This window comes from Meles meles, chromosome 7 (assembly GCF_922984935.1).
Source record: "Meles meles chromosome 7, mMelMel3.1 paternal haplotype, whole genome shotgun sequence".
Lineage (NCBI taxonomy): Eukaryota > Metazoa > Chordata > Mammalia > Carnivora > Mustelidae > Meles > Meles meles.
Window position 1 is genome coordinate 9,293,595 of NC_060072.1, and position 24,184 is coordinate 9,317,778.

General features: G+C 57.4%; 1 protein-coding gene across 1 annotated transcript; it reads left to right on the plus strand.

Moving 5' to 3' along the window:
* Positions 1 to 470: 470 nt before the first annotated feature.
* Positions 471 to 23,005, plus strand: NPTXR (neuronal pentraxin receptor). Its single transcript, XM_046011597.1, has 5 exons — positions 471 to 1,122; positions 13,371 to 13,599; positions 15,563 to 15,810; positions 18,287 to 18,466; positions 18,832 to 23,005. The coding sequence occupies exons 1-5, from the start codon at positions 535 to 537 to the stop codon at positions 19,054 to 19,056; spliced, it is 1,470 nt and encodes a 489-aa protein (XP_045867553.1). The 5' UTR covers positions 471 to 534; the 3' UTR covers positions 19,057 to 23,005.
* Positions 23,006 to 24,184: the final 1,179 nt, after the last annotated feature.

Below are 24,184 nucleotides of genomic sequence, written 5' to 3' on the forward strand. Positions count from 1 at the left end.
TTGTAGCTCGCCAGGCCCTGAGCCCGACACGAGACAAGCTCCCCGCCAGGTAGCAGTCGGCATTACGGGTTCGGGGAGGGGGCGGGAGCCCGGGACGGGTGCTGCGGGGGTCCCCCGGGAGTCCCGCCGCGCGGCCACCGGGTCGCCGCCCCCTATCCCCTACACCCCCCGCCCCGTGCGGGGCGGGTGGTGGGATCACGCTCTCGGCGGCGCCCCGGCCGCGGCGCCCGGCACGGAACGGGTGCGGGGCTGGGCCAGGGCCGGCCCAGGGGAGCCTGCGGGGCGGGGCCGCCGCGCCCGCTCCCCCTCCCCGCCGCCCGCAGCCTTCTCCTCCTCGCGCCGCGGGCTCAGAGCGGCGGCAGCAGCGGCCGCGGCAACAGCTCCCGCTCGGGCTCCGGCTCCCGCTCGGCCCCGTTCGGCCCCGCGCGCCCGGGCCCCGCGCCCCGACCCCGCCGCCGCGCCTGCCGGGGGGCCTCGGGCGCCCCCGCCGCCCGCCTCACGCTGAAGTTCCTGGCCGTGCTGCTGGCCGCGGGCATGCTGGCGTTCCTCGGTGCCGTCATCTGCATCATCGCCAGCGTGCCCCTGGCGGCCAGCCCGGCGCGGGCGCTGCCCGGCGGCGCCGACAACGCCTCGGCCTCCTCGGCCGCCGCCGCCGCCGCGTCCCCGGGCCCGCAGCGCAGTCTGAGCGCGCTGCACGGCGCGGGCGGCTCGGCCGGGCCCCCAGCGCTGCCCGGGGCGCCGGCGGCCAGCGCGCACCCGCTGCCACCCGCGCCCCTCTTCAGCCGCTTCCTCTGCACGCCGCTGGCGGCCGCCTGCCCGTCGGGGGCCGAGCAGGGCGACTCGGCGGCCGGCGAGCGGGAGGAGCTGCTGCTGCTGCAGAGCACGGCCGAGCAGCTGCGCCAGACGGCGCTGCAGCAGGAGGCGCGCATCCGCGCCGACCAGGACACCATCCGCGAGCTCACCGGCAAGCTGGGCCGCTGCGAGAGCGGCCTGCCGCGCGGCCTCCAGGACCCGGGGCCCCGCCGCGACGCCATGGCCGACGGGCCCTGGGACTCGCCGGCGCTCATCCTCCAGCTGGAGGACGCCGTGCGCGCCCTCCGGGACCGCCTGGACCGCATCGAGGTGAGCGCCGCGCGCCGTCGGGCAGCGGCGGGGGGTGTGCGAGGGGCGGAAAGGGGAGGCCGGCGCCTGCCGTCCGTGAGACACCCGCACGGGGCTGGGGCGCGCGGGGAAGACTCGTTCCCCTCCCCGTTTCCTCCAGGCTCCCCTGTGCTGAGCCTCAGTTTCCGCATCTGTGAAACGGGCGTCACGGCGTCCGCAAGTAGCGAGGATGTAGTGAAATGTAGGTACGTGAAAATGCTTGGCGCGTACTGGGACCTCGTTAGATGTCCGTTTCGTTTGTTTCTTGCAGACACCCCCAAAGTAGCCCCAGTCCCCTTCGCTTCCTAGGGTGGGGGCGGGGAGCTAGGAGGCGTTGTCCGAGAGACTCCGGAAGCTGCTGTCCTGCGAAGAGCAGGGACCAGAGTGTCCCATCAGCCAAATCCCGGTGTCCCTCAGCGCTTCCCATCCCGGTATCCCCCGCTCGGCCTCGGACCACAGACCCAAGGGCCGCGGCTTAGATGGCGCTGGCCCAGCCCCCAGTACCTGGAAGCCAGCAGCTCTGGGTGGGGACTGACTGGAGAATAGGGCATCGGGCGGGTTCCTTCTCCTCCACACACCTTCTTCGGAAGCCCCTGGGTCAGGTCAGACACAGAGGGTCTGAGAGGGGACTGAGCACCCCCAGCCATCCAGGATTTCCAGATGGCAGCAAAGGGGGTTAGCAACAAAACTGAGTCTGTGGAAAGAGGAGGGGAGAGAGAGAGGCCAAAGCCCCCTTTCATGTTTTCCCCCAACCTAGCGGAGCTGTCAAAGGCAGAGGGAGTAGAGGCTGGAAGGAAGGAAACGTGGGGACTCCCCCTCCTCGTGGCTCCCTCACATCGAGCTCTGGCATAGACTTGGCCTATAGGAAAGGTTGGCCATTGAGTGCCATGGCCCCGTGGCCCTCCGGACAGTCTGTGCTGGGGTCAGCACCCACCCCACAGGGGATCTGAGCGTGGCCAGGCCATCCCAGTCACCCCTCTCTACTTATCTGTGAGAAACCAGGACTCAGGGCCCTCCTCGGTGAGTGCCAGCGGCAGGAGCAAAGCCCAGGGGGCTCTTCTGCAAGGCTAACAGCATCCCCTTTTCCTACTTAGGCTCTGGGGCTTTTCTAGGATGAGAGAGCCAAGAGCGGGAAGATAATCAGGGAAACACTGAAATTCAACAGTGCAGGGGAGCCTCAGTTTCCTCACCTGTGAAATGGGAACAATAATAACACCGACCTCAGTGGAGGTGTTAGGAAGACTGAGTGAGTTAGTCCTTGGGAATGGCCCAGAACAGTGTCGGCAGCCGTGTGTGCTCGGTCAGTGTGAGTGACTGCTACTTTCGTCATTAAGATATAATATTGCTAATTTTTTAAGTAGCAGAAATAAAAATGGGAACAAACTCTCCTTTTAGGAAAGAGGGGCTGGTTGTGTGTGTGTGTGTTTTTTTTTTAAAAGATTTTATTTATTTATTTGTCAGAGACAGAGACAGCGAGAGAGGGAACACAAGCAGGGGGAGTGGAAGAGGGAGAAGCAGGCTCCCCACAGAGCAAGGAGCCTGATGCAGGGGCTCGATCCCTGGACCCTGGGATCATGACCTGAGCCAAAGGCAGATGCTTAAGGACTGAGCCACCCAGGTGCCCCAGGAAAGAGAATTTATTAACATTAAATAAAAAACAAAACAAAACTGTGTTCTCAGTAAACTTCCTCTTGCCTGCTGCCCTCACCCCTGCCTCCATACCCAGATGGCCCCTGCGGTTCCTCCCACGTCTGGGGTTGGCAGAGCCGGGCTTGCCCTGGACCTGTTCCCCCAGCACCTGTGCATTTGGCAGGGTGGGCTCCGCTCCAGTTAGCCTGCTGAGGTTGGGGGGCGGGGATCCTGGCGGCTGGGATTTGGCACCAGCTGGGCCTCCCAGGTTGGGAGAGCCCTGGCTTCCCTGCACATCCCCCCCGCTGCTTTCTGCGTACAGTGGACATGAAGGGCGAAGGGCGGGGCTCTGCTGGTCCACCAGGTCTGCCTGCGGAGCCTGGCAGCACCCAGAGCCAGCCCCCGTGGGGCCTTTGGGAAGGGATGGGGTCTGGACCCCAACAGTCCTGCTGTGGGCTCAGCCTACTGATCTCAGCAGGACCGTGTGCATCTCGTAGCCACTGCCTCCTTCCTCCCCTCTTTTCATCCAGTATCCTCAAAAGGATGTCCGTGGATTCCCAAGATCTGTTTCCTCGCCACTCCTCTCTCGCCCTTTACGGCACACTCCTCCACGCTTCTTCCTCCAGGTGGCCCGGGGGATCTTCCTTAAGCCCATCATGGGGCTTCCTTGTGGTGCAAAGTATCCAGCCTGCCCCAGGCTGTCGTTTCAGAGCTGACCAGACTCCCAGTTCCTTCTTGCCTCTGTCCAGATTACCCCCAGAGTATCCATACTCACCATCTAGGAGTCTGCTCTGAGGACACCACCTCCCAGAGGCCCTCCCTGATCACACAGTCTTTTTTCTGGCCCCATTCCTGCTCCCATAACCCTGGGCACATCCCTGCCTGTCCCCACTCTGCACATCTCTGCATCACCCCCTCCCTCACTCCATCGGCCTTCTACCAAAGGGGAGGGAAAGCCACACTGGCCCAGGCCTCCCCCTGAGGCCTCAAGTGAGAGCCACATTTGAGGGCTTAGAAGAAATTGTCTTCCTTCCTGTGTTTCTATTTGTGTTATTGTTGTGGCTGTTCATTGAAAAAAGTCAAAAGGTGTTGGTTGGGGGAGAAATCGCATTTCATTCTGCCATTGTATCTGTTTTTGTGGCCCCTCTTGGTTCTTTCTACAGAGGCAGACATTGTTCCCCAGTTATGGGTTGCTGGTCATTACCATTTTAATGCCGACCATGGTACACTGGACTCTGACTCCGGCTCTACCATCTGTCAATCCTCTGATCGCTCTTGTTGCTGGACCTGTCGATTGTTCCGAATTATTTTTCTTCTAGATGCTCATTGCGGGATCAGTTTCATGCAGATAGTTGTTTGGGTTTTGTTTTTAGGTTTCTTTCTTTCTTTCTTTCTTTTTCTTTTTAAGTCTGTTGAATTGTTTCTTTAGGCTGGAGTCCCAGGAGTGGTATTACCGGGTCAGAGGATATTGATCTTTTATGGCTGAGGCCAAGAACCACTTTCCAAAAGGGTTGAACCATCTGTATGGCAACTGGCCATATATGCAAGTTCCGGGGTTCCATTTTTGCACTAATTTAATATATGTGTAAAATGAAACTTTAAGATTGATTTAATCAGCAGTTCTTTGACCGAAACCACATCCCTAACCTGGCCTGGCTAGCTGGTTGCCTACCCCCATCTTGGAGTGGGAAGACGGGGATAAGGAACACTCTGATGATGGTCACAGGGGACTCTGAACTTGATAATGATTACAGCTCACACTCACTGAGCACTTACCATGTGTCGGGCACTTCTCATTCTCTCATGTAATCCTCATAAACTCTCCATGAGGAAGGTAACAATTTCCTTCCCCTTGTACCGACGGAAAAAACCCCAACATTCAGAGGGGTTAAGCAATTGACCCAAGGTCACACAGCGGTGGGGCTTGGATTTGACCCTGTCAATGACCCTGCATCAGTCCACCCAGAGCAAGAGTGAGGAGGGCCAGTCCTCAAAGGCTTGTCCTGCTGGTTGGCAAGATCATCAGAAGGCTCACGTGAGAGCTTTGCTGAAAATAGATAACAATAAGTCATATTTATTATCTCATCAGTCTTCAGCCCTGGGAAGTGGGCTGTATGTGTCCCCATCTTACGGATAAGGACATAGAGGGCCAGAGACTCTAGAGGAAGTGGAGTCAGGCCCACCACCCCATCCCCCCGACCCCCGGGGCTTCGGTTTCCACTCCCTAAAATGATACGGTGGGCCAAACGTCCTCTAGACACCTTCCAGCTCTAAATGGTCTCTGAAGTAGGCTGGCTGGTGGCGTAACGTGACGTTCCTGTGCTTTGAAGCTCTTCACCTCCCTTGACTTTTTTTTTTCATTTTCTTATCTGTAAAATGGGTGCAAAGAGGGGCTTAATTTGGTCCTGGCCCTTTGGGCTCTAAACTGGGACTTCTTGGGCAGATGTGTCCGGGTTAGGAGTTGTGGGTGTGGGGAGGGGTGGGGTGACATGTGGGGGAGGGTCCCCGCCAGGCCCCCAGCCAACCCACTCCCATGCCTCTGGTTTCTGAGGGACATCTGCCGACAAACGCGGTGGCGTAGAGAATCTCCTGGTGCCTTTTCTAAAGTCTGTTGGTTGCTTTTGCTGTCCTCTTCCACTGCTGGCCATTCTGGCAGCTTCTGCTCGGCAGGGATGGTTCCCCCCGTCCTGCCTTTCTGACTGTGAACTGGGCTGGCAGGGTGCAGCGAGAGAGAGTCTGCCCGTTGAGGATGTGGAACCTCAGTGCCCACCAGCCACCTAAGACCCCGACGGCCCCCCTTCCTGTGGCCGGCCCCCCCCCACCTCCGCGCGGAACCCTGGTACTTCCAAGCCCTTAACCCCCACTCCTGCCAGTGTGACACCTTTGCTCTAGCAGGAAACCTGGGGTTTCAAACCCCGGCTCTACCACCTGCTGCCTGTGACCTCAAAAAAAAATTCCTTCTCTCTGATCCTTGGCTTCCCCATCTGTGAGATGGGGGTGGGGGCCGGACCCCAGGAGGGGCCCTCTTGTCCTGTCATCCTGGGCCCTTTCCCTGGCAGTCCTTCTCCCAAGAGAGGAGGCCCATCCTGCCCTTCCAAGCCTGCTTGGGAGAACTCAGGGCCCTTTTGGAAGTCTATCTTAACATTCCTGACATGTAAGGACTCATGTACCGTACGTATGAAACACACAAATCTTCTCTACACCTCAGTGGAAACTCGCGTATGACTACACCCATGAGAACACCACCTAGATTGAGAAGAGGACATTTCCAGTGCCCCCAAAGTCTCCTTTGTGACCCCTAAAATCCCTCCTTCCCCAGAGGTACCACTCCCCCAGCTTCTGCCACCGAAGATGTGGTCTGTCTGGGTTTGAACTTCATTCGAGCGTTCTCAGACGGCCGCGCGCTGCTGTGTCTGACGTTTGGTTATATGTTGTGTCTGACATTGGGTCGCCGAGCCTGTGTCAGTGGTGTGTTATTTTTTTTCCACGCCGCATAGTGTTTCGACGTATGGATATGCCTCAGTTTACTTACCCGTCCTCGATGGATGGACATTTGGGGTGTTTCTGGCTTGGCATTATGACAAATAAGGCTGCCGTGAACATTCCTGTGACATCTTTTGGTGGCGATAAGCCCTCATTTCTCCTGGCTGCATCCCCAGGAGTGGGTGTCCGGGTCCCGAGAGAGACATTTATTTAACGCGAGGAGGTGATGCCAAACACTTTTCCAAAGTGGCAGTAAGCGTCGACATGCCCACCTGTGCGTGCAGCTTGCCAGCCTTGGTATATGGTTATTTTTAAAACCCTCCCCGTTTTGGTGGGTGTGTAGTGAACTCGCTGGGGTTTTAATTTGTATATCTCTGATGACTCATGATATGGAGCGGCTTTTCTTATGTTTATTGGCCGTTTTGTAAAGTCCTTGCCTGTGGGAGGTGGAAAGGGGTCAGGGGTCGGTTCTCCTCACCAAGGGGCAATGTGGTGGGGTCTCCCGGAGACAGTCTTGGGCCCATGGTCCCCGCAGAACTCTGGGGACAGGGGCTGAGAAAACCAAAGAAAGTGGAAGCACTTATGTGCCCCCACACGCCCCTCTTTGATTCCAGGGGAAGCTGATGCTCAGAGACGCTGAGTAACTTGCCCGAGGTCACACTGCACAGCAGAAGCTGAGCTCAGCGCACAGCCAGGATTTTCTGTAAAAATGGGCTTGCGGGTAGGGGGGATTCTGAGTTTTTGCTGCAGAATTTTGGCCAGAGCCCAGAAGTATGAGGGCAAGCTGGACCTGAGAGGGAATTCTGTGGCCACCTCAGTGAGGCAGCTCGACAGAGAGTACTTGAAGGGAGGAGGCGTTGAGGGTGTCCTGTCACTTACTCTGGGGCCTCTGAGCCCAGGAGGGTGGAAAGACAGATGTTCAGAGAGCCTTCTCCTGGCCTCACCGCTCACGGAGTGCCCCGACCTGTCACACACACCATCCCCCCAACGCCACTCCACACCCCACTACACAGAGACCCATCTGTCTACTTTTTTTTTTTAAGATTTTATTATTGATTTGACAGAGAGATCACAAGTAGGCAGAGAGGCAGGCAGAGAGAGAGGGGGAGGAAGCAGGCTCCCTGCTGAGCAGAGAGCTGGATGCGGGGCTCGATCCCAGGACCCTGGGATCATGACCCCAGCCGAAGGCAGAGGCTTAACCCACTGAGCCACCCAGGTGTCCCCCATCTGTCTACTTTTGGTTACAGCTGCAAATCAGCCTTGGGGGCCCAGAGACAAAGATCAGTCTGGCCTCCACAGCCTGCTCTCCTGACCCTCCCCACGGGGGTGGGATGGAGACACAGGGCCTGCTGGGCCAGCTCCCAGGGAGAAAAGGTCCCTCAGAGAGGCCTGCCCAGACTCACCCTGACCCCTGCTGCCCCACAGAGCCCGCGCCTCCGTGAGGGCGTGTGTGCTGTCCCCGCAGCCAGTCGGCCTTCCCGTCCAGCAGCGGAGAGCACGGCCTGGGGCTGGTGCCCGCCTCACTCACCCCTAGAGCCACGGCACCCGGTGCCCGGGAAGAGACAGCAGGACTGAGGGTACCCTCTGTGCCAGCCTGTTCTAGGGGCCTTACAGTTGAGTCCCAAGAACCATGGGGCTGTTACTGTCCCCATATGGCAGGTGAGGAAACAGAGGCAGGCTAATCTGGCCGTTGGGCAGCTGACTCCAGAGCCCATCACCCCACAGGTACGGCTCTCTGTGCCCTCCTGCCCCTCTGTAGACGCGAACGCGCCTCCTGATCAAACCCACTGATTAGCCGCATCTCATACGCCGGCCCTCACACACATTTTTCATCCGGCCATTAATGATATTCCAAAACGTAAAGACGATGATTATCCCCATTTTACAGTTGAGGAAACCAGCGGTCCTGGGAGTTGGCCAGGGCCACAGACCTAGGAAGTGGGGTCCTGGAAAGGACGCTGGCCTGTCTGATGCGCGAGTTGTGCCTGACTTCATGACATAGAGTTGTCACAGCCTGTGTGGACACGCGGATGGATGAGTGAGGGAGGGACCGAGGGAAGGAAGACTTCGCAGGCCCCACAGAAACCCTCTTTCCTCTCCCTTCGGAACATCTTAGATCAGGGGTCGGGAAAGCTGCCATCTGGAGGGGGAGTGGGCTTTGGCCAGGGAAGGAGCAGGGGGAGCAGGAAGCGTGTTCTTGGCAGAAGGAAGAGCATATCTGGAGCCCCTGGGGTGGGAAGGGAGCCGGGGGAGGGGCAGTTGGGGACTTTAAGTGGGAGGAAAGTGCAGCCTGCAGGGGTGGGTAGTGAGGGCTGAGATCCAGAGGGGCTGGGACTTTATGGGTGGGGGAGGGGAGCTATTGGAGGATTTTAAGCAGATGAGGCCCCTGGCTTCCTCATGAAGAAAGGTCAGTGCAGGGGCCGGGTGACCTGGGCCTGGACTAGGGAAGCCCAAGGAGCCAAGTTAGGCCACCATTAAGATTCAGGGTTTGCTTCGACCCTCAGAGACTCTGCTTTCGGATTTTTCCCTGTTTTTTTTTTTTTTTAAAGATTTTATTTATTTGACAGACAGAGATCACAGGTAGGCAGAGAGTCAGGCAGAGGGGTGGGGGGGAGGCAGGCTCCCTGTTGAGCAGAGAACCTGATGTGGGGCTCCATCCCAGGACCCTAGGACCATGACCTGAGCCGAGGGCAGAGGCTTAACCCACTGAGCCACCCAGGCGCCCCTCCCTGTGTTTTTTGTTTTTTTTTTTAAACAAAGTCATTGCAGAGTATCTCAGACATACACAAAGGAATAAAGAATGCCATCAAGGCGGAGACCCAAACTCAAGAAGCAGACTGTTTGCAGACAGCTCGTGCCCCTCAGGGCCTCTCAGCTCCCAGCCCCAGACCACCTACCCCCAGGAGAGGGTCCCCACTGCCCCGAATTTGTATTCATCTCTCCCGGGTGTTTGTTCCTGCTTTTTATAAATACATGATCTGGTTTTGAATCTGCAGCTTCATACGAATGGTCTCTAACTGTTCTTCTGTAACTTGCTTTTTCTCCCAACAAAATGATTAAACAAAAAGATTTATGGCTGGTGTTGGAGAAGGATGGGCCCCTTCCAGAACTATTTAAGTAGTAGTAATAATAACTGACACAGCGCTTCCCGTACCCGCTCTGCCCTCAGGGCGTTATGACTCCCTCACTTCTCAAGGTGCACTGAGATGCTACTGCTGTACCTATTTGCTGGGGAAACTGAGGCACACTACCTTATGCAAGTTCACTAGGGGGGTGGAACCCAGCTGTGAGCCCAGCAGATCCACACTGGACTGGGGATGGTCAGATGGGGAGGTGAGGAGACCGTCCCCACGGTGCCTCCGGAAAGCCTCTCCTCCTCCGCCCCGCATGCTGCCCCCCGGAACAGGGCCCTGCACAGCCTGGGCAGGGGTGAGCTGTGCACAGAGCCCCAGCACCCTCCCTCTGCTCCCCGAAGGAAAGGAGCAGACCCCACCTGGGGATGAGGTGGTTGGGTCCTCCCCACATCCTCCCAGCCTCAAAGCCACCTGCCTAGGCAGGTCCCTCCTTTCTGGGTCCCTTTGTGAGGCCACCCCCCGCCCCCCACCATGGTCTGATGGCCTGTGGGACCCTCCCAGCCTTTTCGTGACCACTGGAACCTCTTCCACTGCCCCCCCCCCCCCAGGCAGGCAGGGCAGCCAGCACTGTGCCCACTTGGCGGACTGGGACCCACACAGTGAGGGAGGACGGAGGAATGGAAACAGGTTCTGGAACCAGAAGGGCCCGGGCTGGGGTTCCTGAAACTTCAGCTCACCGTCTCAGTTCCCTCATCTGTAAAGTGGGCCTCCTCACTTCCCCAGACGGTCGAGCGGGGTTGTGAAATGCGCGCAGTACGTGACGATGAGGACAGCTGCCACCTCACATTCTTATCACCGAGTGCTAATGAGCCCAGCACGTGGGCGCTGCTCTGGGCTGGAGCCCCGGGCTCTGGCTCGGGGCCCGTATACTTACGCTGATCCCCACCCAAACTCCCAGCGCAACAGTCTGTGGGTTCAGAGCCCCCCTTTCCCCGCCACATCGGGACCTGAGTGGGGGTGAGAGCATCATCATCCCTCCCCCCACCTTGGGTAGGGGCCCAGCTGGCATCTGCCAGGAGCCCACGCGGCCCAGACTGCGCCTGCAGCAGATGGGAAAGTGGGGGGAGCCACGCTCTTCTGATTCAGACACTGGGGTGGGGAGGGGGCTGCGCACGAGCTGGAGGGCCCACCTCCTCCCTGGCCTTCCTGCCAGCGGTAAAGCTAGGGACTCCGACAAAAGGACAGCTTGCACGCCCGCCTCCCTCAGCCTGCACGGCTCCTCCTCGCCGCGGCGTCTGTGTAAATAGCACTAGATGTCCTGTTCCTCCTCTGAGGAAGGACAACGCTTTGCCCGAGAGCTCCAAGGGTGTCAGCTTTGCCCGGCCCCGTTACTGTAGGAAGTTCAAAAGGACTTCTGCCTCAGTTCCCCGCTCTGTGAAATGCGGACACTGAGAGTAGCAACCAAAAGGAGCGGCTGTGAGGACTGGGGAGTAGATACACGTGCCGTGCCAAGGACGGGCCTGGCACACTGTCTCATTCAGACGTGTGGCCCTCCTGCCAAGCTTGGCACCATGGAAAGAGGGAAACTGAGGCTCGAGGGTGCCGGATCCCAGGAGACCCAGCCGTGGCCCCACTGGCACCGAGACAGGATGCCCTCTAGGAGCTAGCTGCCTCAGCCCAAGATTTCCTGAAGTTCAGCCACTTTAAATGCAGTGGTTGCCCGGCCCTGACTCCCTGGGCTTTTGTGGCCAGTGGAAGTTTCTGGAAGTAGCTGTCTCTTCACTGGCTGATGATGTACTTAAGGCTCACAGTTTGCATCTGGCTTTAGTACAGTCCAGGAGGGCCCATTACTTCCCAGGGATGGACGGAGGGGGGCCCGTTGTCCCTATTTCCCAGAAGAGGAAACTGAGGCTTTGCGTTGTTAGCCCCAGAGTTAGGATTCGTAGGCACGCAGGAAGTTAGAAGGAGCCCTCCAGACAGGCTATCGGAGGTTAGTGCAAGGGGTGGGGCCGGAGGTGCTCATCGGTCCGTGCCCCACGGACTTGGCCTGCACCCCAGCCCCGGGGGCCGAGCACGGATAGGTGGCTGTGCCCTTTTACGCAGGATGTGATGGGGGATAAAGGTGACCCCCTATGGGGTACCTGGGTGGCTCAGTTGGTTAAGTGTCCAATTCTTGGCTTTAGCTCAGGTCGTGATCTCAGAGTCATGAGACCAAGCCCTGCATCAGGCTCCGTGCTTAGTGGGGAGTCTGCCGGAGGTTCTCTCTCCCTTTCCCTGTGCCCCTCCCACTCATGCCGTCTCTCTCATTCTCTCTCTCTCCAAATAAATAAATAAGTGCTTAAAAAAACAAACAAACAGGAAAAGGCGTCCCACTGTGGTCCAGCTTTGGCCCGGGCTCTTGTCCCGCACACCACCATTCAATCTTGACTCCAGGTCTGCGAAATGGGCATTCCCAACCCTCTGTCGATGAGGGAAAATGACACTAGAGAAGTTACCCGCCCTGCTCCCACTCCCGAGGTGGGGAATCAGTCCCTCCAACTCCCCAGCCTGAGGTCATAGCAGGTTCTCTCAGGCGCTGGCATCCCCACCCCTCCTTCCAGCACTTTGAGGCAGGACATCCGTTTTCCCCCTCCTCACAAGGCTAGAAACCAGGCACGTTGAGGCGAAGGCATCTGCCCAGTCTCATCCAGCAAATGACCAGCAGGACCAGGGCTGGGCCACTGAGGCTGGGGAGGGGTCTCCTATACTCATCCCAAGCCGAAGGACCATCCCTGTGAGGCACGGGGCAGTCGGGAAATGTTAAGTCGTGCTCTTTGTTTTCTGTTCTGCCCTTGACTATCTCTTCAGCACCTGGTGCAGCGCCCAACCCCTAGTAGGTGCTTCCCGATTCCTTGCTCAGTGAAGGAATCGTGAGAATTCAGTGAGCTCTGGTCTGGAGCTAAGCCTGTGGGCAAGGCCCAGGACTGACTGAGCAGGAGCTTCCTGGGCCCTTGGGGAAGGCGGAGGGAGCCAATGGGACAGGGAAGTTCTAATTTGGCTCCTAGAAGCTCACTGAATTATTAATATCTGCCAAAGACTAGCCCCTACCAGAGTCTGGACTTGGCAGCCTCCCCTGCCTTCTTCCACCCCAGATGGGGGCTTCCTCCAGCAGGAGAGGGGGAGGAGAGCTCCCCTTGAGCTCCTGCCCTAATTCTCCTGCCTGATGGGGTCACAAGACAGCAGAAGGGGGACTCTAAGCACTTTGTCCTCACCCTGGGCAAGATAAGGGTGTCAGAGACCAGCTTACAACACTCTGCCCTGGGCAGTAATTGCAATAACCAGGCTCTGTTCATTGGCATTGACTACTTGACCATCCCCCAATCCTTCTAAATAGGTACAGTTGTCCCTGTTGCATGTGAGGAAACGGGTTCAGAGAGATGGAGGCATGCACCCGGGGTCACATAGCAGATTGGTTCTGGAGCTGGATTTGAGTCGTGGTTTGTCTGAATAAGAGCCCATGCCCTTAACCTCCTGCTGCTGTGGAACGGGCACGCCACCGCAGCCCTATTCCAGAAGCCCCTGGTTCGTGCCCCTGCATCTGCCTAGTGCCCCCACGGAACTTTGCCCCATCTCAGAGAAGCCCGGCGAATGAATGAGTGAAGACTAAGACAGTCCACCCCTTCAAGGACCCATCAGCATACAGGCTGTCAGTTATGAGAGCCACTCAGCAGTGGCCTTTAACCCTGACTGCAGGGTGAGAACCACCCAGGGAGCTTCTCTAGCTCTCCACTTCCAGCCCCCCGCCCCCCCAACAACAGACTGAGATGTTCTTGAGGAAGAGCCAGCCTGCTTTCGGCTTACCATCAGGCGCCAGCAGCGGAAAGAACCTGTTCTTTCGTTAAACAGGTATTGCCTGAGTTTGGTATTGCCATCCCCATTTTGCATTTGGGGAAGCTGAGGCTCACCTGGCATCACTCAGCAGGGGCGGTGGGCATCTCTGAGCCCTGTGTCTCTTTCCGTCCGCCGTCCAAGTGACCTCACATGCCCTTTCTTCTGCCCTGTAAGCAGCAGGAGCTTCCAGCCCGTGTGAACTTCTCAACCGCCCCAGCCCCTGCACCCGCGGTGCCTACCGCCCTGCACTCCAAGATGGACGAACTGGAGGGGCAGCTGCTGGCCAAGGTGCTGGCCCTGGAGAAGGAGCGTGTGGCTCTCAGTCACAGCAGCCAGCGGCAGCGGCAGGAAGTGGAGAAGGAGCTGGACGCCCTGCAGGACCGCGTGGCCGGATTGGAACATGGTGGGTCTGGGGCCCTGCAGAGAACACAGCAGGTGGGACCTTGGTTCCCAGATGGGTCCTCAAGGTCTCAGTTTCACTTGAGAATATTTCTATGCTCTCCAGAGGCTAAAGCTAGATGGCGAAGAGGCTGCGAAACCCCAAAAGGAGGGAATTAACGGAGAATATCTTATTTTTCTTAACCGTTAGCTTTTCTGGCCCTTACGTTCTGGGAGTTGGCACGTCAGCTGGTTTAGTCTACACAAACCACGTGGGGGTGATACTGTTATTGTCCGTTTCACAGATGAGAAAACTGAGGCTCAGAGAGGGCAAGTGACTTGCCCAGCATCACACAGCCAGTGAGTAGTGGATCTGGACCTCAAACCAGGCCTGAGGTTTGGACTTTCCTGAAGTCCATGCATTTAACCACCCCACAAAGTTGCACCTTCAGTGAATCAGAATTTTGGTACTTGCTTAGCACCTGGGCCTGGCACTGCCAGGAGTCCGAGACATGTGCCGTCATGGGCAATGCTCAGGTCTGAGCCTCAGGAGACCTGGCCCCTGGCTCCACAACTCTCACTGGCTTGCTCTGTGACTTTGGAATTTTGCTTCCTCTCCGCAGGCCTCGTTTTTCTCATCCGAAATATGGGGATCTACGACCCCTGTGCTCCCTGGGACCTTTCGTCTTTGAAACCTTGGGAGGACCACCCTTAAGAGGCTTGCAGACAAGCTGGGGATACCGGGGGAATCATGAGCAATTATCAGGGACTGGCTTAGATGTGGGACGCGAGTTCAGAAGTAGGAAATCCAAGAGGCTTCCTGAAGGAGGCGGGCCTCAGGCTAGTTGCTGAAGGCAGAGGGAGAGTCAGTTTCGGAGTAGAGGGGCCAGAGCAGGGGCACAGCTGAAGGTGAGGCACAGCCCAGTGGGTTTCAGGTTCAGCATCCTGGCTGGAGTACAAAGACAAGAAAGGTGAACTTATCCCTCCTCGGTCCTGCCACCGGCCCCTCTGTACTACATCTTCTAAGGGATTGGGGGACATGCCCCTTCCAGAGGCTGCAGGGCAGGGAGGAGGCAGACAACTAGGCTGGATGTCTGTGTGCCTATGGGCAAGTTGTGTCCCTTCTTGGGACTCGACTTCCTCATCTATGAAATGGGTTTCAAGGGCACAGAGTCCCTTCCCTTCTTCCCATGTTGCTTTAGCACATCAGCCTTCACCCCTAGCCCCAACTAGACCTGGGAACCCAGGTCCACCAGCCCCTAACCCCCTAACACCAGCCCTCAACAACCAGCTAGAGAAGGGGACCTCCTACCCTGGAGGTGGGTGTGGTAGGTGTTACCCCCTGCCCAAAGATCTTGTTTGCATGCCAGCTCTCCCACTGAGCAGCTGTGTGGCCTTAAGAAGATGTCTTAATCTCTGTGCCAAGGCGTCCTCATCTGTGAAATGAGGATTATAATAGTGGCTGCCTCCTAGGGTTGTCACAAGCATGAAGGAGATCATGGATACAAAAGCACTTACCGCAGGTAAAAGTGAAAGGCTCTGCACAGTGCTTGTTAAATAACGAGGCAAAGAACTAAGAAAAATGACCATTTTTCTGAGCCATGGCTCAGCCTTGCTGAGCATTTACTATGGACTGGGCCCTTTACATAGTTTGTCCCCCTCAGCCCTCACACAAGCCTGGGAGGGAGGAAATCTTATTTATGTCACTTGACTGAGCAAACCGGGGCTGGAGCGGTGACGTTGAACTTGTGGAAGTTCACCTGGCTAGAAAGTGAGAGGCAGGATTCGAACTCAGGACGTCTCAGGTCCAGAGCCCTTGTGCTTTAACCACACCTGTCAACACAGAGGCAGGGTAGAGAGGGCTGTGAAGGCACCTGGCACGTGGCAGCTGCCCAGGGACTGACTAGGAGTCTTCATCCTAGAGTCTGCCTTGTCCCCCAATCAGTGTCCACTGACCCCACCATGTCTGCCTTGCCCACCCCCCTCAGGGTCCTCGGCCTACAGCCCCCCAGATGCCTTCAAGATCAGCATCCCCATCCGCAACAACTACATGTACGCCCGTGTGCGGAAGGCGCTGCCCGAGCTCTATGCCTTTACCATCTGCATGTGGCTGCGCTCCAGGTCGGACGGCAGTGGCCAGGGCACGCCCTTCTCCTACTCCGTGCCTGGGCAAGCCAATGAGATTGTGCTGCTGGAGGCGGGACAGGACCCCATGGAACTGCTGATCAATGATAAGGTGAGTGGGGGCTGGGCGGAGCGGGCGGAAAGTGGGGGGCAGGGTTACCCTTCCAGGAGCCCCTGCACTGGGCTGGGTCCCAAGCATGTGGGCCCTTTCCATTCTCCTGCTCGGCAGGGTCAGCACATGGGAAATGTCTACTGAGTGCCAGACTGGGTTCTGGGGATACAAAGACAAACCAGACCTGGGGCTGGCTGAAGAGGGGCTTGTAGCCAAGAGAGGCTATCAGTGATGGCCTTTCCATTTACAGAGGAAGCTCATGGCTCTTCTCCAGTGACCCAGCTGTGTGAGCATTGCTAGAAGGGTCTGTTCCAGGGCTCTGCTCATTCTCCTGGACAAGAAGAGAAGAGAATGAAGTCCAGGGACCTACCTAGGGAGGGAGTGCTGGTGGACTCCCCGCCCCCCTCCTCTCCTGTGGCCAGTCCCTCTGCCCCTTCCATCACCCGGAAAGCAGAATGGTGCCACAGTCAGGCCTGAATGCTGGATTCGAACCAGTTCTGCTACTTACCTACTGTGTGACCTTAACTGGTCATTTATCCTTTCTGTGTCTCAGTTCCCTATCTGCCAAGAAGGAAAAATAATAGTTTCTGCCTCATGAGGTCATGGGGAGAAGTGACTTAAATACATGTAAAGGGCTTTGCACAAGCCTGGCATTTAGCAAGCTTGATACATGTGAGCCGGTATCATTCCAGGCCTGTGCCAGTAAGTGCTTTACCCACATTATCACCCTTGACCCTCCCAATAGCACGGGGAGGTAGGCAGCCTTAATGTCACTGTTTTGCACATGGAGAAGCTGAGGCTCAGAGAGAGCAAAAATGTGCCCAGGCCACACAGCTGGCGAAGGGCCGGTTGGTTCGTGGTCTTGGGGTGCAGAAACCTCCTCTTCACCTCTTCACTGTTCTGGCCTTGGGCACCCATTTTCCCCAGCCCCACAGCCCACACTGGGCCTGTCCGCAGATCAGGACTAGGACATGGGGGAAGTGGTGTGAGAGGGGCATGAGACTGAGCAGGAGAAGAGGGAGTATCTTATCATCCTCACTCTCCCCAGTATCCTCCTCTACCTGCCATATTGCTTTGGGATATGCAGGCATGGTGGTCTTTACACCACATATCATACCCACTCATGATCAGCCCGCAGCCACGTAGAGCGGCTAGGCAGTGGCTGTCCCCCATCAGAAGCCGGCTCAGCAGGTGTCTTTCATGGGTGTCCTGAAGGAGGAGGTAGGAGATGGGCCCAGGGGACAGTGAGTTTCTCTTGTAGCCCAGTAGGTCCCAAGAAGACTGGAGTAGCTGAACTACATCTAGATCCTGCGACCATGTCCCCTTCACTCACCCCCTGGCTGCCATCCTTGGCCCTGCCCAAGCTCAGCACTCTGCTCTCCGCGGAAAGGATTCAGCACCCTGGACAGGGCCCACAATGGCCCTATTCCACAAACCTCTACCATCTTTTTAAAGTCGGCCTCCCAGATTACTCAGTTCCCCTTCTATTCCAGCCTCTCAGCCTTTGCTCCCGCTGTGTCCCCACCTTGCCTTGACTTGCAATGGGACAGTCAGATCCATTGTCCTTCCCCAGGTGTTTGAATACCACGTCTGCAGTCCTACACCTGCCTCTTCCTCCGGACCTCCCAAATGGCCCCGGGTTATTTTGCCTTATATCCTCCCTGAAGTTTTTCCCTCCCCTGCAGACTCAGCTCATTTATAGCTAGGGCCAGATCCACATCCCCAGTGTCCAGAACAAGCCTGGCACGAAGTGGACCTCAGAGAATGTTGTATTAAAGCGCGATCTCACAGAATTTAGGAGATGAAAGAGCCCTTCGGGAGTCCCAAATCCACAGGCAGCAAGTACCTTTCATCTCACAGGCCAACGCTAATCAATCACCAGCCGCTTCCCAGAGCACTGTGGTAGGAAAGATCCCAGGGCTGAGCCTGGGTTCATGACTGGTTAGCCGTGCCCGCCTGGGGTGGACGAGGCAGAGGTGGCTATGTATTTGCCACCCTTTGCTTGACCTTTGTGTCCTTTGCATGAGGAACTGAGATTCAGGGAAGAGAGCAGCCTCCCCAAGGTCCTGCAGGAGGTTGGGTTGCAGAGCCAGAGCTGGATGCCAGTGCCCAGGCTCTGAGTCCAAGGCTGCTAGGACTCTCTGAGCCCCGCCAGGTGCTGTGTGAGGTGTTCAGAGGCTATGAGATGTGGCTCCCACCCCACACGAACTGACAGGCCTGTGAGGGGGCAAATAAGGTACCTGGAAACACCCCAAAACCAATATTGACTAGTCCCTTGCAATCCGAGAGAAGCTGCCTGGTTAAGTTGTGGGGAAAGAGGGAAAAGTGGCCAGAATGGCACAGGGTTGAGAGGAAGGGGAGGGTCAAGCCTTGACTCAGTCCCTGGAAAGGACACGGGACTCCTGATCCCCACCCCACTGGTCCAGCCTTAGGACTTGTGGCACCTCTGACCTGGGGTTGCGGGACCTATGTCCAGGTGGCCCAGCTGCCTCTGAGCCTGAAGGACAATGGCTGGCATCACATCTGTGTCGCCTGGACCACGAGGGATGGCCTGTGGTCTGCCTACCAGGATGGGGAGCTGCAGGGCTCCGGTGAGAACTTGGCCGCCTGGCACCCCATCAAGCCTCACGGGATCCTCATCCTGGGCCAGGAGCAGGTAGGCCTCAGGGTGGGGTGAGGGCTTGAGGCCTGAGTAGATGTCCCACTTACCCAGGGCCCCTGAGAAGGAGGGGTTAGGTAGAGGGACCCTGGAAGAACAGCAATGATCACTCGGTCTGACCCAGCCATTCTGCAGATGGGCAAACTGAGGCTCAGAATGAGCAGTGACCTGCCCAAAGGGCTGGAACCTCTGGGATAGAGCTGGAGGCTTGGGGTGGAGCTAGAGCTTGGGGCGGGGCTAGAACTCCAGGGGTGGGACTTCAGCAGGACCTGGGGCCTGATTGAGTCTGTCTGCCTGTCTTTTCCAATGGCTCACTCCATGTCTCTCTTCTCTCTCCTTTCTCTGCTGCTCTCTTGGCCCAGGATACCCTGGGCGGCCGGTTTGATGCCACCCAGGCCTTCGTGGGTGACATCGCCCAGTTTAACCTGTGGGACCACGCCCTGACACCTGCCCAAGTCCTGGGCATTGCCAACTGTACTGGGCCGCTGCTGGGCAACGTCCTCCCCTGGGAAGACAAGCTGGTGGAGGCCTTCGGGGGTGCAAAAAAGGCCACCTTTGATGTCTGCAAGGGGAGGGCCAAAGCATGAGGGGCTGCCTCATCCAGGGTCCCTCCCTTGCCTGCCAGGGGACCTTATGGTGGGGGCACACATTCCCTCCTCAGCCTACCCACACACTGGCCTCCCCTCCCGCCCCACTCCTGGCCATGCCACCTGTTTCCCCACCTGTACCCACACCTCCAGAATGCCCTGCCCTGCAGCGCCTGTCCCCTAACCCCACTTGGATGGGGACAAGCAGCTCAAGCCAACAGGCCAAGCCTGGGGTGAGTCCAGGGCCTGGTGGGGGGGTGGTAGCAGAGCCCCCCCCCAGCACCGCCCACCCTCTCAGCATTACACTGGAGCTCTCTCTTACCCCCGCCCACGCTGGCCCATCAGCCACGTCTGATCCCACTGATCTCAACAGCATGTCCCACGGGGTCGTGTGTGAGGGAAGGACCCACTATCTCAGCGGCAGGCGTGGCTGTCTGCCCTCCTGTCCCCCAGGCAACAGGCCTGGCCCCTTCCCCTTCAGGGCCACAACAGACTCTAGAGCCGTCCCCCAAGCTGAGAAGGGGGTGACAGAGGCAGGAAACTCAAACTCATCCCTCCTCCATCTTTCCACCCGTTGCCAGGGAAGGGCCACGGGATCTTGACGGAGCCTCCTGCACCTTCTCTCTTCCTCTTCCCTCATTTCTATGTGTGCAGTGGTTTGAATGTCGGTTCCATGCCTGGCCCACCCCCACCTCGAGTTCCAGGACATCCCCTTCTAGCTCCAGCGTGAGGGACAAGACCCTGGGAAGCCCAAAGGCCATAGTCACACCCCTTGTGCCCACCCACACGTGTGCTAACTGGCAGGTCACCTCTCCATGCCGAGGATGGCCTGGGCCACTTCAGCCTGAGCTAGGAGCAGTTCGTGTCAGAGACATGTGCCCAGGGGACCCAGGTTACAGCAGAGCCACATTACCTACTCCCTCTGCATGGCCCTGCAGCCTCTGGGGAAAGAGGGGAGAAACCAAGTAGGCAAAGAGGGGAGAAGCATGGAGTGGTGTGCAGAACACTGGATGAGAAGAAGCCCATGGTTCACATGGTTCACAGCAGGCTAACCTGCTGTGTGGCCTTCTGTGAGTCCCTGCCCTCTCTGGCTCGGCCTTCCTCATTTGTAACCCTTGCTTTGGTCATTTCGGAGAGCTCTCCAGATCAGACGCGAGGTGGTCTGTGGTTCCAAGTGGATCAGATGGGGCAAGTCTGAAGCTGCCCAGGAACCAGAGGCAGATCCTGAGAGTAAGTAGCAGATGGGATCTGGCTAGGCATGGGTCAGGGTCAGCAGCTGCCTCCAGAAAGTCAGGGACAAGGGCAAGGGACAAGGCAGACCAACCTCATGCACAGACTGTAAAAACCAGCTTTTCTGGATTCCCCCCACCACCCCAGCCTGGCACCCTTGCCGGTCTGAAAGGGCTGGTGGCTTCCAGCTCCCCACCCTGAGTCCTCACCAGCTCCCCAAAGAGAGTGGAAGAATGTAATAACTGAGAAAAACCACCCAGTCTGACTTCATGCTTGTATAGATGGGGAAGAGCTCCGAGAGGTCAAGCGACTTGCACAGGATCACACAGCACAATGTGGCAGAACCAGGACTAGAACCCAGGGCTTCTGACACCCCCTTCAGTGCTCTTCCCCCCTACACCATACTGCCTGCCCATGAGTGTCTTCACGTCCAGACTTCACCTGAGAGGATGGACACTTGAAATGGGTCAGAATGCTTTCCAACATGAACATCTTCCTTTATGAAACACACAAATATCTTGGCATCCAGCACACCCCCCCCCCAGGAAGTAGGGGGATGAAAAGGGTGATCCCCAGGCACTCTGGCAGGAATGGAAAGCAGGTGTCCCCTCTGCCGGTCACCTACGAGGTGTCTGGGCAGCTGCAGACTACCTGACTCGAGCAGGTACTGATGCATGTGCCCCGCTTTCTGCTCCCTGTCTCTGCCCCCCCCCACTACTCAGCCTGGGGCAGGAAGCAAGAGAGCTGCAGGCTGTGGGGCCCATTGCCATGGACGCTTCCCCAAGACTTGTTGCCTCCAGCCCCCAGATGCTTGTTGCCAGTTCACGAGCACAAACAGACCTTTCAATGGCCCCAACTCCCCCTAGAAGCAGCAGCAATGGCGTGCTTCCACCAGAACCTGCTGAGACCAGGGTTGCCCTGGTAACAGCCAATGACATCAGCCCAAGTGCTGGGTCATGCATCTTTTAATGATATACGCTGTTGCTGGGGTGACAGCGGAATTTGGAACCCAGATTCTGGGGACCCCGGGCTTTATTGGGTTTCCGGTACTGGTCTTAAGGAAGCAGGTTTTCTGGAGGCCTTGGGGGAAAGAAGGGGTCTAGGAGGAAAGGGACAGAACTGGAGCCCACCCAGAGGCATCCTCCCAAGTTCTTTATGCTTTGTTTTGGTGATGATGAGACATCGGACCTTGGTCCCCATCTGAGTCACCCTGGCCAGTCCTCCAGAGGGCACAGGAACAAATTAGAGGCTTTGAGGTGCAGGCTGTGAGTCTGGGGCCATTGGTGAGTGGCCTGGGTGCCCGTTTCCATTCCAGGAAGGTGAAAACCTGAAAGTCCCCACCCCTCCTTCGTTCACTGATCTTCTTCAACTTTGCCGAATGCCTGCTGTTTGGACTCCGGCTCTGGTCTTGTCCAACTGCTCCTGGGCACAGTCAAAAAGATGGGGAAAGAGGAGCCAGAAACGGTGCTCACTTGTGTCCTTGAGCTGCCCTGGCTAACGGTGATGCTGGAGTGAGTCTGTTCCATCTTTTTAAAGTATCAGGCCTGTGCTGAGCACCTCACAGGCATCATCTCATTTATCCTCACAACACAGAAGGTGGGACTCTTCTCAGCCCCGTGATCCAAGGGAGGGAACTGGGGCACAGAGAGGTTAAGTCGCCAGCCCGGTGTCAACCAGCTGGCAGATGCTGGAGTCCAGACTTCAAACCAAGGCAGGTTATCGCCAGGACCAAAGGGACGAGCACCCCTACTCTGTGTGGAGTGAGACTCGAGCATCATTGCTCCCAGTGGGTTTTGCCCTAAAGAGATGTGCTTGACCCGTTCACTACCCTCCCAGGGTTGGTGATGGAGGAAGAGGCCCAGGATGGGCTGGCCCCAGGGCCAGGGTCCCCTTGGGTGAGGCCGTGGAGGGGTCTCCGCCATGTGCCTGCTGCCTCAGCCCTTCTCCAACTGGCTCGAGTTTCCAGGAGAATCCAAAGGGAAGAGGAAGCTGGACAGTCTCCCAAGAGCCCCAGGCAGGGAAGAGGGGAGATGATCTTTCTCAAACTTCTGCTTTGGGTCAAGGCCTGCGCCAGGTGCTTCACAGCTCTGATCTGCCAGATTCACCCCCCTTTGTGGCATGCTGTACCCCCGGTCAACATCCCGAGGGAACAGATCATCTTGCCACAGTTGTGCATGACCTAGGACCACAGCTTTGGGCAGGAAGTTTTCTTCAAGAGGCCCAAGCCTCGTTTTATAGATGAGGGCGAGTGGTCCTTGGAGCCACCCAGCCAGGACTTCTGGAGACCTGAGCTCAGCTTTCTGACTCTCCACAACGCAGTGGTCCCCCCCCCACCGCCGCCGAGAACTGGGTCCCTGGTTCCTCTCCATTTCCCAGCACCTTGCCTTGAGCAGACGGGGGAAGGGGTCCCCTCCCAAAGATGGGATCATTCTCCTCCCCTCTGTCCCAGCTGCCTGCCCCCCCCAAATCCCACCTAGCCCCTGCTGGGTGGGGAGGGGGCTCGCGTGGGCCCAGGCTGAGCCGTGAGTGAGCACGTCCAACTGTCTGACACTGTGAAATTAGAGCATCCCCTCCTCCTCCTCGCCCGATTTTGTACATAAAGTGACATGAGATGCAACATATGTGCGTATGTGTGTACCTGTATGAGATGTGTCCTGGTTTTGTTACTTTTTTTGTTTTTGTAAATTTGAATGTTCAAAATAAATAATGTTTACTCTGAGGCTCTTCTTGCAAGGGTGGACCTAGCCTGGGGGTGCGGGGCTGGAAGGAGGCGGCTCCCTGGGGCAGGGCAGCGGGCAGACACAGGAGGCACCTCACCAATCTAGCCTTTCACACTGATCGTTCTGCCAGCTCCCTGGCGCAGACATACCCCGTTCCCCAGGATTTATGCAGGAAGGATGTAAGGAACACAAGTCCCACATGGAAAGTGTCCCAGTTCTGATAACTGGGTTTTGGCCTCATTCCCAACACCCCATCCCCACCTCGTGCCCCAGTTCTGGGAACGAGGTCCCTGACTTGTTCCCAGAGACCCAATCTGCCTGCGTCACTGGACCCATTGCCTGGACCCCCAGAGCGTCGCCTCCCTTGGGCCCTAGAGAGATGGAGTAGGAGAGAGGGAGGGACTCTGTTGTATTTCAACCTATCCCAGCTCCACAGTCTACCTGGACCCTCTGACTTTGGCCTCTAGGCTGGCCTCTTTGGCAGTGTCAGGGTCTGCTACCCCCCTCCCACCCCTGCGACACCCCTTCCCTTCCCCTAGGGGGTCTTGATCTGGTCCCCACCCCTCCCCGTCCTCACCATCTTAGGGACACAGCCTCCAGCCTCCTGTTCCATCAATACTGTTTCTGCTCGTAGTTGGACCGTGTCCTCAGACAGCTCCTGTGAAAATGCCAGGGGGTCCGGCGGGTCAGAGGGTCATGCCAGTAGGACAGGCCTTCCAGAATTTTCTGAAGCCTCCCAAACCTCCCCTCTAAGTGAACTCACCCCTTGAAGACCAGGGGGTACAGCTAGCAGGAAGCAGCCGTCGAAACAGGAAAACCGTATCTGAAGCCTACCGAGTTATCCGAAAACTTCGTGTGCTTGCTTTCTTCTCCAAAAGGAATCCAGATTTGTTTTAAAATGTTGCTTTTGATTACTTACCATGGAGCAAAATTAAGCTGCAGGCAGATACACTTTGTTTATCCTCTCTCGCACTGATTTACTTACAAACACCCTCTCTCCCTCTGTCCCACTCAGCTGGCAACGTCCCACCCTGCTTTAATCCCCACCATATGCACCTGCTTCGTGCCGGCACCTGCCCAGCTGAACACTGATGCAGAGAACTCAGGGCTCTGATGGGTGTTGAGATCTCCGAGGGGTGTTTCTGCCTGCCCCGCCATCTTAGCACTTTCTGTGTATG

What these genes read in the sequence shown, in the direction of transcription:
- NPTXR (XM_046011597.1), top strand. Translation starts at nt 535, where the DNA reads ATGCTGGCGTTCCTCGGTGCCGTCATCTGCATCATCGCCAGCGTGCCC. An exon ending in ACCGCCTGGACCGCATCGAG is followed by an intron (nt 1,123 to 13,370) that starts GTGAGCGCCGCG and finishes CTGCCCTGTAAG; the next exon opens with CAGCAGGAGCTTCCAGCCCG. An exon ending in TCATCCTGGGCCAGGAGCAG is followed by an intron (nt 18,467 to 18,831) that starts GTAGGCCTCAGG and finishes CTCTTGGCCCAG; the next exon opens with GATACCCTGGGCGGCCGGTT.